This window comes from Stegodyphus dumicola, chromosome X1, assembly GCF_044657685.1.
Source record: "Stegodyphus dumicola isolate Sdum_Otavi_A_Nest chromosome X1, ASM4465768v1".
NCBI classification, from domain to species: domain Eukaryota; kingdom Metazoa; phylum Arthropoda; class Arachnida; order Araneae; family Eresidae; genus Stegodyphus; species Stegodyphus dumicola.
In genome coordinates, this window is record NC_140780.1 from 81,401,270 (window position 1) to 81,416,174 (window position 14,905).

At 31.2% G+C, this 14,905-nt stretch overlaps 1 protein-coding gene across 1 annotated transcript in view; it reads right to left on the bottom strand.

The window, feature by feature from the left end:
• LOC118202165 (glutamate receptor 1-like) overlaps window positions 1–14,905 on the bottom strand; it is a 209,386-nt gene that overhangs the window by 127,068 nt on the left and 67,413 nt on the right. Inside the window, exons 3-4 of the mRNA XM_085808169.1 lie at window positions 5,997–6,247; window positions 857–1,021 (exon numbers count right to left, since the gene is read on the bottom strand). Coding sequence (XP_085664295.1) covers window positions 857–1,021; window positions 5,997–6,247 — 416 coding nt within the window. The remainder of the gene's footprint in view (window positions 1–856; window positions 1,022–5,996; window positions 6,248–14,905) is intronic.

The following is a 14,905-nucleotide window of genomic DNA, read 5'->3' on the forward strand; positions in this document are numbered from 1 at the left end:
GCCAGTTCCTCCACCGAGTACTGAAGCTCGTTCAGAGGTAATACTGCTCATTGCATTTAACTTTTCGATTAGAAGTAGGTTTTTTTTTAAATTAGTATTAAGATGTCATACATTTTATTTTTATTTTAAGCGCCACTAATTATAAATAATTTCAAATTGTCTTTTAACTACCAAAGGAAGAGAAACGTATTATCGGATTTCATGATGTGAACGATTAGAATGATTTTAAATTTTTACTTGTAATGACTGCGGGTTTAAAATGATTCAAAACTGCTAAATGAAATTACTTCCAACATTTCAGTAGTTTGCCATAATTAATTTCTTTACTTTTAGTTTCAGTTTGAATTTCACAAAATTTAGTTTTATTAATTTACTTTAGCTTACAATTTTCGCGGTTTTGAATGTTTAAGTTATTATTATCTACATTAATTGTTTTCATCTAAAAATTTTTGTATCCTGGTTAGTAGTTTCTTTATGCTATTTTCTTAATTATATGCAGGCTTATAATTTAGCATAGTATGACAGATTAATCTAGAGAGTCATATTTGACAACTGTCTCTGGTTTCAAAAATGTGGGGGGAAGTTATCTTTCGGCATCTACTTACTAAATTCCTTAAAATATGCTTACATTTGTATTCTCCTGTTTACGTGAGTTTCAAGGATGATTCTCAAAATCTGAAACATTTATTCTAAAAACCTCTTGTCATAAAAGCAATAAACCTTTTATTTTAGCTTGGTATCACATGACTGAGGACGGATATTTCTAATATGGTTATTTTACCGAGTTAAAAACCCGAAACCCTTCCTTTAGAGAAAATAAAGTATATACGAGAACACATGCTGCTGAGTAACTTACCGAAATATAATCAGTTCCAGCCCCAGGCCATCGGACGGGATCTAAAGAACGCCAAGCAGGGACAAATTCGCGAAAGTCTTGGCTTGTTGGCTGTAATATTCGGAAGCCAGTAACATTAATGGCTCCGAACTCTAGTACTTGACTATTTAAGTATTCATCCATAACCTAGAAATAAGACGAAATAAGATAACTGAGCATTTTTATGTCAAATAACATCTCAATTAATAATGTGCCGATCCTGTAAATTTCGTTACGAGAAATAAGAATTTTCTATCGAATAAATTGCTTCCTATCAAAAGTCAGACATGCATATATCCCGCATAACTCAAAAACGATTAGCAGTAGAACGTTGAAATTTTTGTATATGGAGCACTGCTCCCCCCATTTTTATTGCAATCGGCAGTACCAAACATACAGATATATACAGTGGGTAAAAAAGTATTGGCAATTACCTAGAATTGATCAGTCTAGCTAACAAAGGAAATGCTTGACAATTTTAGCTGGGCATAGTGAACACAGGAGGCAATAAAGACACAAATCTAACGAAAGATTTACTATGCCTTTTACACATTTCGTTTCACTATGCCTTTTACACAAAATAAACAACAGAAACGTAAATTTGCATGTCAAAAAAGTATTGGCAAGATCATACAGCAAAATGTGGGACAAAATTTAATACTTTGTAATCATACTTTTTGCATTTATAGCAGCTTGTAATCGATTTCTAATGAAGAAACCCAAAGTCCTGGTTGTTAAAAAAGTCCTGTTGGGGAAAACAAAAGTCCTGTTGGGAATTTTGTGCCATTCTTGCAGGAGTATACGCTTAAGTTCATCTTCATACGAAATTTTAAATTTCCTGACATCTAGGACCAATTTGTGCCATAAAATTTCAATTAAATTTATGTCAGGCTATAGAAACTTTAGAATTAATTTCGAGGCCGGAGAGATGAAAAATTTGCAACGCCTTCGCCGGGAATCGAAACGCGGAACTGAGCGTGCAGACCACCACACCAAGAAGACGGGAGAAATACCTTATACGGCTATTGAGGCGGCGTCTTTAACTGGCGAGGAGCGTTATAGAGTAACTATTGTCAAGTGAGGTTCGCTGTATCCTTAGGGTCATTATCCTGTTGAAACACGAATAATGTTGCTAAGTCAAGTGTTTGGAAACTGAATTTCGTGTTATGGCGCAATATGTCAATGTACGTGCGAGCTGTCATAATACCACCCATGAAGCACAGGTTACCAACTCCGTTTGGAGGCTGCCATATTAGCCCCAAACTACGACGCTCCCTCCAACATGTTTTACAGTCGGTGTGAAAGTTGTTTTTCCAGTTCGGTGTTAGGGTTTTTCTCTACAGAAATTGTCGTCCACCACTTTCAAAAATGTTAAACTTTGATTCATCGGACAAAATAATTGTATTCCAATTTTTCTTAACCTCTTTGATAATGCCACATTTTTCATTGCAGGAAATATTCGAGGGCGTCCACTTTATTTTCCGTTTCTCCTGTCTCTGAAATTTTTAACAACACTTCTAACAGTAAATAAACTTACGTTTAGTTTTTATTCCTATAGCGCGATAAATTAAACCCTCATTTCTGAGCTACTAATTAATCATGTTTTTAACATTAACATCCAACTCCTTCGACATTGAAGCCGTTTTATCAGAGTATTAGCAAAATAACGTTTTAAAAGTTCTGAAGTAGCACTGCAGACTTTATACTAACAGGGTTTCTTATCAGTCTAAACACGCGACCTCAACATAACAAAATTTGCATAGCAATTAGAACTTTGCCAATACTTTTTTTGTATGCAAAATTAGGTTTTTGTTGTATATTTTGTGTGAAACGCATATTAAATTAAACGTTTTCGTTACATTTGTGTATTCATTATCTCCTGTGTCATGCCCAGCTCAAATTGTCAAGCATTTCCTTTGTTAGTAATATGATCAATTATAGGGAATTGCCAATACTTTTTCCCTCACTGTATATATCTGTATGTTTGGTACTGCCGATTGCAATAAAAATGGGGGGAGCACTGCTCCCCCCATTTTTAAAAAATTTTAAAATTTTTCAAAATTCTCGAAAATTACCGATATACGAAATACAAAAAAAAACACAAAATATACAGGAATAAGAATAAAACAAAAACCTCTTCCTGTATATATAATTCCCAAAAACTACAAGTATGTAAAATATATATCTTACCTGCCTTTAATTTTCGGGAATTCTTCTAGTTTGGTGACAAATAGTTAACATTTGTTTCCATATTTGTTGAGAATTTTAGATTTCAGCAGCAAATTGCTCCGAACTAATATTGGGACAATTATATTTTAAAATAGATATTTGTTTTAAAATAGAAATTTAAAATTTAATTTTAAAATTCCGGCTAAAATTGACCGGAATATTTAACGTTAGGATAATTCGAGTTTATGAGTTTAAATGAAGTTAAGCAGAAAGTGTATAATTTAATAGGCCGTACATGGAAGTCATGTGGTGTCGATATCCTATATTTTTATTTATAGTAATCCAAAATTTAAAATGAATGAATCATTTGTTTTTCTTTTAGCCTAGTTTTATCTTTTTCCCACGAATTTTTCAATGAAACGACTTCTCTTTCACGAACTGAATTGGAAGATAATTGCTAAGGGCTTTATTTTCTAATCAGATAAAATAGAAATGTAACATCTAAAGCTTAAGAAACCGGAAAAAATAGAAGAAAAGAGTAGAGAAAAAACGTAAAAATTAAAATGAAAGAAAAACAAGCCATTAAATTGGTTGAAAGGTAAAACGCACGTTTAACAGGCGAGCATTTAAAAATAAATTGCAATTTTTTTTCAACTCCCTTCAAGAAAAATGGGGAAGAATTCTGAAGACAGTTCACGGTGCAAAGCTTCAACTGAAAATGCCATTCTAAAGAATATGATTAAAAAAATAATATTCAGCGAGTCGCGATTTACAGCTACCTTTCCTTAAACAGAGCGGACGATGGAAAAGGAAACGGACTTTTGTTTTAATGAAAGCAGCCTATTCTTTAAAAGAGAGCGAAAAATGTGGCGCCAGACTGATTGGCAACGTCTCGGAAAGCAGCATATAATTTATGAGCAAGAAAATAATTTTATTTAAAAAATTCTTAAATTGCATAAACTTACGAAACCGAAATTAAATGCAAAATGGGGTTCCAGAACAAATTTCGCCAAGAAGTTGAATTTGATTGAGCCAGAGGTCCTCTTTAATCGTTTAATCTGTGTTTTCTCTGCGTTCGATCAAATATAAAATTTCTATTTTTGTAAAATGTTCTGCTAAGGAAATACTCTATAAGCATCTAATTTCGAAGTTCTCTTTCTTTGGTCTGGAATGCCTTTTCTGAGAGACTTGATACGAAATGATTTTGACAAAACGGCATTAAACATTTTGAAATGTGTCTTTGAATAAATCTAGCACTATATACAGGTGAAAGTTATGCAAAATATTTTATTTCTAATGAGTTTAATCATGAAACGTCAACGCAGTACTGAACGATTTTGATTAATTTGAAAAAAGGAGAAAGTTAGCTTAGTAAGAAACGAGCTTTTTATTTTAACAGAAAGTAACTCCAGTCGTGAAATAATGTGTTAATTGTGAACTACAGAAAGAGGAAATTGCTTGATTGGCCTTTTATAGTAAAATATTTATTATTTTCTAATGATTTAATAAAAGTATTGCTCAAAACTTGGCTGTAAATTGAATGCTGAGCTAAAATAGCTGTCATTAAAGCGTAAGCTTTTAGTGAAGTCATTTACAGTATTGCTGTGACCATGCGTATGAATGGAAAAGAAAAACTATGTGTGGATGAATACATCGAAATTTTGATCAAGCTAATATATCTATTTTATATTGTACTCTATTGAAAAGTATAAAAATGTATAAACTGCCTAATGGTTTTAAAAAATACCCATTTTAGTATAAGTATACACATTTATGAAAATGCTAAAGCTAACCAAATTAATAATTGTTAAGACAGCTGAATTTTCTTTTGTCTCTGATTTCATTTGAATTTATGAATTTAATTGTTTCTCATTAGATCGAACAGAAGTTACCGAAAATTATTTTTTAAAAATTGAAACCATTTATAAATACTCGCATCCATACTAGTTCAGCCTTACAGTAGACTTTCAAATGAATGTGTTGTAACTTTCATTATTATTTTTAGAATACAATAACGTGTTAAATAACAGATAAGGTCTATTTTTCTTATTCACTGCCTTTTGCCTTTTTTCAGGAATGTCAACTAAATTTTATTTGAAATGGAAGAAGCTAAGGGATACACTGTCTTTGTATCCCTTTACACTGTTTAGCAGAATAAGTAGAAGAGTAAAAGAGTCATGTCTAAAATATTCTACATCAATATTTGAACAAAAATCATTATAATTTAATAATGGAATTTTTCATTTAATTTCAAGATGGGTGTTCTATACTAAAATTTTAATATACCTTTGCCAGAATGGGACGCACATATTAAGTGCCAGCCGATGATCGTTGGACTGTAGACTGTAAGCTTCAAGTTTTGTTTTGTAACGGAGCTTCATAAATTTTCATAAAAAATAAAAACGTCTTCATAAAAAGACGTTTACTCAAGATTTTAAAACGTATGTATGAAATCATAAGTGATAATATAATCTCATTTGTATCAGATTTAAAATGAAACCCAACTAAGTTCATCTATGTAGTACTGCATTCTGTTTGCTTTCAATAAAAATGTTTATTGCGGAAAAAAATAAGATCATCTACGAAACACATGGAGAGAATTTTGTAACCGTGTGAAAAATAAAATTCAAAAGTTTCAAAGAAATGAAATTGTTATTAATGATAAACATTGTTCAAGATACCTAAAAGGAATTTGAAGGAGATGAACTGCAAAGATCTTTAGATAAAAGACAGGCTTATACGCTGAAGGATTGCAAAACGAACTTGTATGACTTTTTCACTATTTTCAAATATAAGTTAAAAAATCCTTCAAAATTTTGTAAGCACCTAATACTTCCAAATTCTGATAGTTCAATTTCAGTTGAAGCGACGTGAGCTGTCAATACAGATTCTTTGTTAGAAATAACAAAATTTTAGATATATTGATTCAGTGTAAAGTTTTAAATTAGCTTACCAAGCTAGTAAGAAGAAAATGATAATTTCTTCGTCCCATGTAAATATCACGGACGTGCTGTACAATAATCTTTCTCGCTGTGTCAGCACTACAGTCCAGGACGACATACTTCAAACTTTCTCTTTCCTTAAACTCCAAAGAATGCAAAAAGGCATTTGCGTCTGAAGCATTTGTGATGCGTTTTACGACTTTGACTTCTAACTTATAGTTATCGGACGTCAAACGAAAGATATGTTGAAGTTTTAGCAAACCTATTTGGAAAAGAAAGAGAGAGACAGATGTTTTATTACAAGTAAAACTTCTTACTCCCTTTTAAATGGATTACTGAGAACTTGTTTGCTTTAAAAAACTGGCATTCTTCACTTCATATTATATAAACATAAAATGTAACAAACAGCATCACTGAATGTTTGATTCACTAAAAGAACTAATTAGGAATAACTTATCATGTGACAAATGTGCACATTAAAAATATTTTAATTGTCTATATATTACTTAATAACATTACAAAAGACCTACATCTAAAAGAATAAAGATGTTTGTATGTTCCCTTTTAAAGTCCCGTTAAAAACATTTGAGGGTTTTCTTTAGGTTACCATCTGTGAGTAAATTAATGTTTCCATTCTATGTGCCCTGTAAAGTTTTATTTTATGCTAAAGAGGAAATGTAACTCAATGTTATGCCAAAATAAGGTATGTTGGAGTTATCTACCTAAGCTCCATCCCAGTTTTCATTGAAATCAATCCATTGAACAGAAACTAAAGGTCATATACATCTCTTCTCGCACCTCCAACAACCTGGAGAAATGATTTTAAGTTTGACATATATTAAGCGTCCTTTTTCTGCAATTATGCTTGAGGTACACGGTGATTGCACTTGAGGTATATAGGGTAAACTCTGCAATTACACTTGAGGTACTTCTGGTCACCAGAATCCGCTCTATTATATCGTCATTAAAAAATAATTCAAAAGGCGAGATGTCAATGCTCAGAACACAGATACAATTATGTACTTAAGCGCATTATGTGTATCTTGTATCGTATTATGAGTGATCCTCCGGTAGAGCTGTTATATTTGTGAATGCATAAATATTTTCCTTCTCACTATATCTGAAAAACTGTAGGTCCTACCTTGATCAAATTGTAAAAGGTATTCTTTTTAATATTAAAAGTGTACTTTTAGGATGATGAGCAGAACGTTAATTTCATGTTATGAAATATTATGTAAATACCTGTAATTATTTTAAGCGTTACACTGTGAGATACTCCAGCTGAACTTTCCGCTTTTCAAGATCAATACTAACTTAAATTCTCGATTACTACTTAATGATAATTTGACAGCATGATATAAGTGATATAAAACAGAGGATATTAAATAATGTTTACTCTATTTCAAACTTAATTGAGAAAAGCGTATAAACAATAAAAGTACAAAGTTTACATATGTTTTAACTGTAAGTAAAGCAAGTAGCTTATTGTATCATTACCAAATAGCAGTATGTAGACAGCGTTTATATTCGAAGCTTGTCTAACCGATATTTGCTTTTCAAAAATATTATGCGACAACACTTGTAATGAAATGTCTCGGTTACCTTATTTATTCGTGTTTCGAGTTCTGTAATAGTTGTTAGCGGTGATACGAACTCTCTGACTTCGACACACCTGCACAAGTAAGAAACAAGTGGAGGAAATATTCGCAAAACCAAAACAAAAAGGTGGCTATGAGATTGGTTATCTTGTCAAAACCATTTGTCTGCAAATTCCTTGTTCAAATAGTCATGCACAACTTTATCCCAATTAGAAGTGTTCCATATTGGTGCCAAAAATATTTGGATATAAATGTGAAATTTGAGGAGAAAAAAACATTTTTTATCGTAATCATCGTAAACTTCTCTTGCGAAAAAGTAAATTTGGTAAATATGAAAGGTACACTGATAAATATTGTAGCAATCTCGATAAAAGTTTCTTTTAATAATAAATATTGTAGCAATCTCGATAAATACCATATTCATATTGTTTACATTTTTTCACAATTAGATCTTTGACTGTGTGAAAGACTTTTGGAGCAACCTATATTAAAAAATAAAAAAAATATGTAATAATAAATGATTATTCTAAAATTTTGTTTATGCAAAGCTGTGTGTATTTGTTAACAGCAGATATAAATTTAAGTTGCAACACATTTCTGTGAATTACAACCTAAAAATCGTACTTTTTTAATATTAAATCAGTTTTATTTACGTCATAATACCCAACCTGAAAGGTATTAACAATAAAAATAGACGAAACAGTTGTCTATATTTTATTAATTTGTCTTTATGTTTTTTATTTATTACAACTACGTGATAATATAATGGAACTTCAAACTGATAATACAGCAAAAACAGCCAAGCACGCATACAATTAGTGCACCTCTTTCCTTTTTAGGGAGTCATAAAGATTTCTGTGCATATTAGTCTTTTAAAAACGCATTTACGTATATATACTAGTTGATTTCTTTTCATACTTTTTTCCATTGTTTATTCTAACGAACAAAACAATTTATTCTCAAAACTATTTTAAACAAAACTGAAAAAGACGTTATACGAGCTGAAGAAGAGTAATCTAATGCAAAATTTCAAATTAGGCAGCAGCATTAACCTATATTACACGCAATAAATTGAGAAGACTTGGCCATAAATGTCGATAGTCAGCCTAATAGAAAATTTCCATCCTCAAAAATAAAAGCTACAGAACAGAAACCTTCTAACGCTACAGTTGAGGCAAACTGCTGCTTTAAACTTCAGTAATGACTTTACGCCAGTCACATAGTCGATTGATAAATGTGATCAACTACTGCTAGTATCTAAGCTATAAATTCTCTCTCCGTCGTAACTAAACAGCGCACATTAAAATTGTTGTTTCATTTATTCACTAACCATAGTGCAATTTCGATGCAGCATGATTAAATATTCAACTCTTTTGGAGAGAAATACTTCATACTCTGCTATTTCCCTACTTTATTTCTGTGAAATTTACATACCTACATACCATTAAAATAATTTAGTTAGTTTTGGTATTGTAAGGGATTAAAACATTGCCATGTTTTATCTGGTTATGTTAAATCTTTCACAGAGATATCTTAAACATCATTTCAAAATATGCTGAATCTCACATTCATACAACACATTTAGACAACGTGCAGGCACTTACAGTTGCCTACAGTTTCATTATTCTGTTGTCATATTAATCAATCTAACATTTGTTTCGGAAAAACACGTAAGGGCTTTTTGTTTTTAAAAATGATGCCTTCGTAATTCGTGTCTGATCTACGGAAAATGGCTTCTGTTTACGATACATATATAATAACCATATCTATGCCATCATTTCCTTTCAAAACCAAAAATTGAATTTTGAACGAAAACTTCTTTTAAACTTATTTACGAGCTTGATATATGCATTTTCATTATCTTAAACAAAATGTTAGAATTAGTTACTGCATTTTTATATGAAATTTCGGTGTTATATTTCCAGCTGTATGTTGTGATTTATTAGTACTTACATTTATATATAACAGAATGGTGGATGCTTTACTCAATAAATGAATAACTTATCGAATTTTCCTAGCTTCAGATGATAGCTGCTTCGCAAAACGTTCTTTAAAAACGACAACTGAATTAATTTCTTTACAGAGCCATAGCTGCAATAAATACGTACATTTATCATGCATGAAAGCAAATCTTTCGTAAACAAGATAGAAATTTTTATTGTTTATAAAGACATCGAAGCGACACTGTAGTCACTTAGATCACCACTGAAATTAAACTAGAGAAAATATTCTAGACTTTCAAAACTTCAGTTTTATTTTTTTAATGCAGTTGCTTTTTGGCAAATGTTTATGTGCCCTGATTTGTCTTTAGGTCTTAATAATTGTTTATATCTCCCTTTGACTGCCTAGTTCATATAAATGACTAATAAAAAGGAATACTTTTAATAGCGAAATGATAATATTCTTAAAGAATCAGCACTATTAGACATATTATCTGCGCTTCATGATCTTAATGGCATAGCAAGCATGTTTTTAAATTTTCATTTAAGATTCAACATTCATTTATAATAGCTTTTCACAGAACATGAGAAACCTCGTTTTATTTTTACTACTTAGTTCACGACTTTAAATATGCTTTCATAATTGCAGATGTAGTCATTACATAGGCAAAAGGTCTTAAATTTAAATTAGTATTCGTAATTATTTACGCTTTTCTAAAACATTTCTAAGCATATATGACAAAGTTAATTTTAACATCCAGAAAGAAATTGTTAATAGAAGAAAAATGCAAGAGTTCACTTAACTTATGACATTCACATTCTTTTCGTTTTTATTAAGTCATTAGAGAAACGTATCAAGTGTTATTAACAACATGTATTAAAATTTGCTTTAAAAAAATTTTATGTATTCTAATTTATGTAAAAGGGTACAGGTGAAATTATATTTTCAACGGACATTTTCTAATTGAAGATTAGAGCGCAGTACTTTATTGCGTGGTATATAATTACTAGGTAAGGATGCAAGATATATTCTTTAATGAGTTAAATATTTTTACGAAAGGATTTTATATTATAGCTGTTTATTTATTAGTAAGGAGACAAGTGTAAATAAATAAAATAAAAACTGTAGAAATAACTGCCTCAGGCAACCCATACTACGCTATTTCCACATATAAATTTATGCCACAGGACTATACCATTTATTTGAATTGCTTCTACATTTGACGTTTCAATTTCTACAATTTTCATTTCCTTCGGATTAAAAGTATTTAAGTAAATTATTATTTCTTTAAATATACCAAATTTTCTCAAAGGAGTATTCTTGAAAATGTTATAAAATGGTAATGAATTTCACATAAATAGGAGACTTCAGTAAGTTGGCTGTTGTAAGAAATACAGTGTTACTGAATCAAGCATCGACAGATGATGGTTTAAAAATAAATTTTCAAGGAATCGTGAAGTTAATGATAAAGGAGATACCTTATCTGCAGTAGAAATTCAACCAAAGGAGTAATAAAAAGAAGTCACTAAAGAAGGTTAAAATCGACTACAATATATGCAAAATTTACTAATGAAGCATCAGTTTGGGATCCGATTACCACACAGAAATCATAAACAATTAACTTAAAAGCGTATTGTGATGAACGATTACGAGAATAGTACGATCAGCGTATACAATGAAAAATTTGTAAACATATTTCATTAGTATTGTCGCAAATGAAACAGTTTTTCAACTGAATGGTTTTATATTATGAATGTTTAACTTCAAAAAGAAATTAAAAACATTTTAGCAGATTCGTTATTTTCTTCTTGCTTAAAAGTCAATAATATTTTTCACTTTTGAAGATATAAATCGGAAATAAAGTAAGCGAAATAAATAAAGTACTGTAAAAAAGGGCTGGTAATATAACTATCAAATGATAAAATGATTGCCCCACGTCATGCTAAATAAAAAAGGTGATAACCAGAGAGTCTGGATCGCTTATCCTAGAGACCCGACGACATTTCTTAGGAGAAATTAGATATTTATTGCCCAAAATCGATAACACATTAGATGACAGCTGATCTTCCAGTTCAGATATGTGAAAACGATATTGGTAGAGAGGTAATTTATTACGAAGGGAATACTCAAAGACTATTCGCCTTAAAGAAAATCAATGAATTATTTATTGACAGGTAAATTTATTCATCTTTGCGTTACCTATAACTAAAATTTTAAAATTTTGTAGTCTATCGCCTCCCACTGTTTACGTCTGAGACGAATTACGAGCATTCATTCAACTTACCTACTCAGAAGATATAGAGGCAATCGATAAACACAGAGTAACCTGCAGGATAAGAAAAATATTTCTCTTACCTCTTTGAATTAACTACAGTAATTTAAAGTGAATGCTGTTTCAAATACTCTTAATAAGGCTCTTTCACATGAGAATTGTTTGCGACGAAGCATTCTTAGTTTATTAAACGCTGCTTTTTTATTGAACACATAATCACATTCCTAGTGCATATTGTTATAGACAAATATAACTTAACCCTAGTAAATACATAAGCAAAGTTAACTACGTAATTGTATTATTATTTTATTAAAACTTAAGCCTACCAAAATGTTTAAGAATTATCCTTACTACCTGAAAATACTTTCAAACATCAAGCCTAGACAGCTTTTTGAACATCATCATGGGATTTTCATTTCCCTAGAACTAGGAATATGCTGTTATAAATGTTTTATAACAGAAAACTATCCGAGTCAGGTAATGTTTTCCAGAAAATGCTAAATGCGAAGTAGCTTCAAAAACACATAACAGCGTTTGCCATTTCTAGGAGAAATTATCTGCAAATAAACGATTCAGCATCAGTGCAGATGATGCTCAATACAAGTATTACATTAAAAACATGAAAACGAAAAACAGGAGCTGTTAAATGCAGTAAGAACCTGTCATGTTTCTTATACAAATAATTTTGCTGTAAATATTAATGCTGCTCGAGAACTTTTACTGTTTAAGTCCCGCAACTAGAGAGAATATGATCATTCATTTTGTAGTCACTTTTCTGAACAGAAAACATGAGAAATGTGCTATGCTTTCGCTGGGACCCGACCTTCCGATTGTTAATCGGATATGCTTTCCAATTACATCGCGAAGACAAGAGGTAAAAAGGAAAAATAACCTTTTGTTCTTCCACAATTAAAGGGTGATAATGGAGAAAGAAGAATCCTCAAATGCGACCAGTAAGAATAATCAGTCGCTCATTATCGTTTTTTTTTTTTTTTTTTTTTTTTTTCAGTTTGTGTGCCAGTTGTAGAATCTTTAGGATAGTCTGAAACAGGAAACGTGAAAATGCGCAAGGCCCTCGCCAGGGCTCGAACTGCTAATCTTCCGATTTCTAGACAAACGTGCTTGCTAATTACAACGTGAAGACACGCAGTAACGGGGGGGGGAACTTACAATTTTGTCAAAATGCATTAAACCACCGTTAGCTTCTTCGCATTCCTTCTTCCTTTTTAATTTAAGACAAGTGAAGCCATTTTTGGCTACACGGATTTTTTTCATGAAATACTATTTGCACTATTAAACTTTGCTATTGCTTTGTACTATTGCTTTTATTTTAATTTTACACAAGTTGAAGCACCAGTAGCAACATATGTTAGCAAATTAGAGTCAATGCGAATTTTGTTCCTCATGAACAGTTCCATTTATTCATTATTCAGTTTTATTGACAATTCCAACAAAATATTGGAAAACGGCAGGGAATGTAACCTCTGATTTAAATAAATTGTGGAATTACGCATCGTATTGGCGGTTTCACTCAAAGGACAGACATGAATCATATTGGGTTTCATGAATCATATTGGGACATCGGTTCTCTTATTTCTCTCTGAATCGTCATTTCGAATAACGGGGAAAAACTAACAATTAATTATAAAATTAACTACAAAATTAACTAACTATTGTCTCGTAAAACGTAATAGACGCTAACGTCTGGCACTGTAAATATATGAATTGCATGCCAGTAACGCATATCAGTTGTTGATTAATAACAACTGAGATATTCGAACTTACAATGATCATATTTATAAATAACCTTATAGATTAGTTCATATTTTTAATACTTAGTGGTTAATGTAAAATTAATTTTAAAGAAATTATCTGCCTGTAGTGGGAAATCTGTGAATTTCAATAAAGTGATAGACCTTTCCCCGGATAACCCACTTCTAACACTAATGGCTGATAACTCGGAATCGATAAGGACGCTGATGTCTTTTAAAATATTTCGAAACTTGTAATCAAACTGAGACTGGCAGTAGGTTAGTTCAGATACCCACACTTTGATTTTTGCAACATTCAGCATTATTCCCTTTTTCTGAAAAAGAGTTATCTTCATTCTCTCTATCTTTCAGTTAGCCCATTTTCTATTTCTTAAATTGTAAAGTTTTCTTTAACTGAAACTACATTATTATTACAAAATTATGATACATTTCTATAAAACTACAGAAATATAAAATCTCATATGATAATTTTAGAACCCAATTTTTTTAATATTCCTGTAAAATAGAGTTTATTACTAGGCCTTACATATTCGTGATTCTTTAACATAAAAGTTAGCTTGGGGGAGTTTGTATTCCAAAATTTGACATTTTCTAAATACACGTGAAGCTGTCATTAGCACGATTTATATATAGTTTTTAGTTCTCCATGGCAAACTTTAATTAATGTAATCTCTGATGACATTCATAACATAATGGTTTTTTTCTTTTCACTGCATAACGGAACGAAAAGTATTGTTTCGTGCGTACGAGTTCGTAACAGACTGAATGCACATAGGTCCGATTATGGATTAATAAAATTTATTTTTATCAAAAAACATATTTAAGAGTTCTATAATTTTCCACAAAACAATTCGCACAAGTGTTCACAGTATCACTAAGTGCAATCAGTAGTTACACTTCAAGCTACTAAACGTTAAACACAACAAAATGCAAAGCGCATCTAAAGAGAAAGCTAATCCGATATTACGCTGAATTAACAACTCGCAACAATAACAATTTCTACACAACTTCTCGCAAGTAGGCATTCCAGTATATAACTGTCGAATGATTCATTTCCAGTTATGTTTCACACCCTTTGTTTCTTCACTCCAAGCGTACATAAATCTTAAAGATGTTAAAAAACTTAATCTGGACGTTTCGAATTATGCGCTTTTACGAATGCTTTTCTTCCCGCTGCAGACAGAAACACTGAAACGCCATCTAACTCCGTCAGAAAAATAAAGATTCATTTCATGATTTGTTTACGTGTTGAATTTGTTGCCAATATCCCTCTTTTTTCAAAAAACAAGGTACGGCTTTCTCTTCACTTCGTGGTAGGCCCCAAATTTTCATCATTT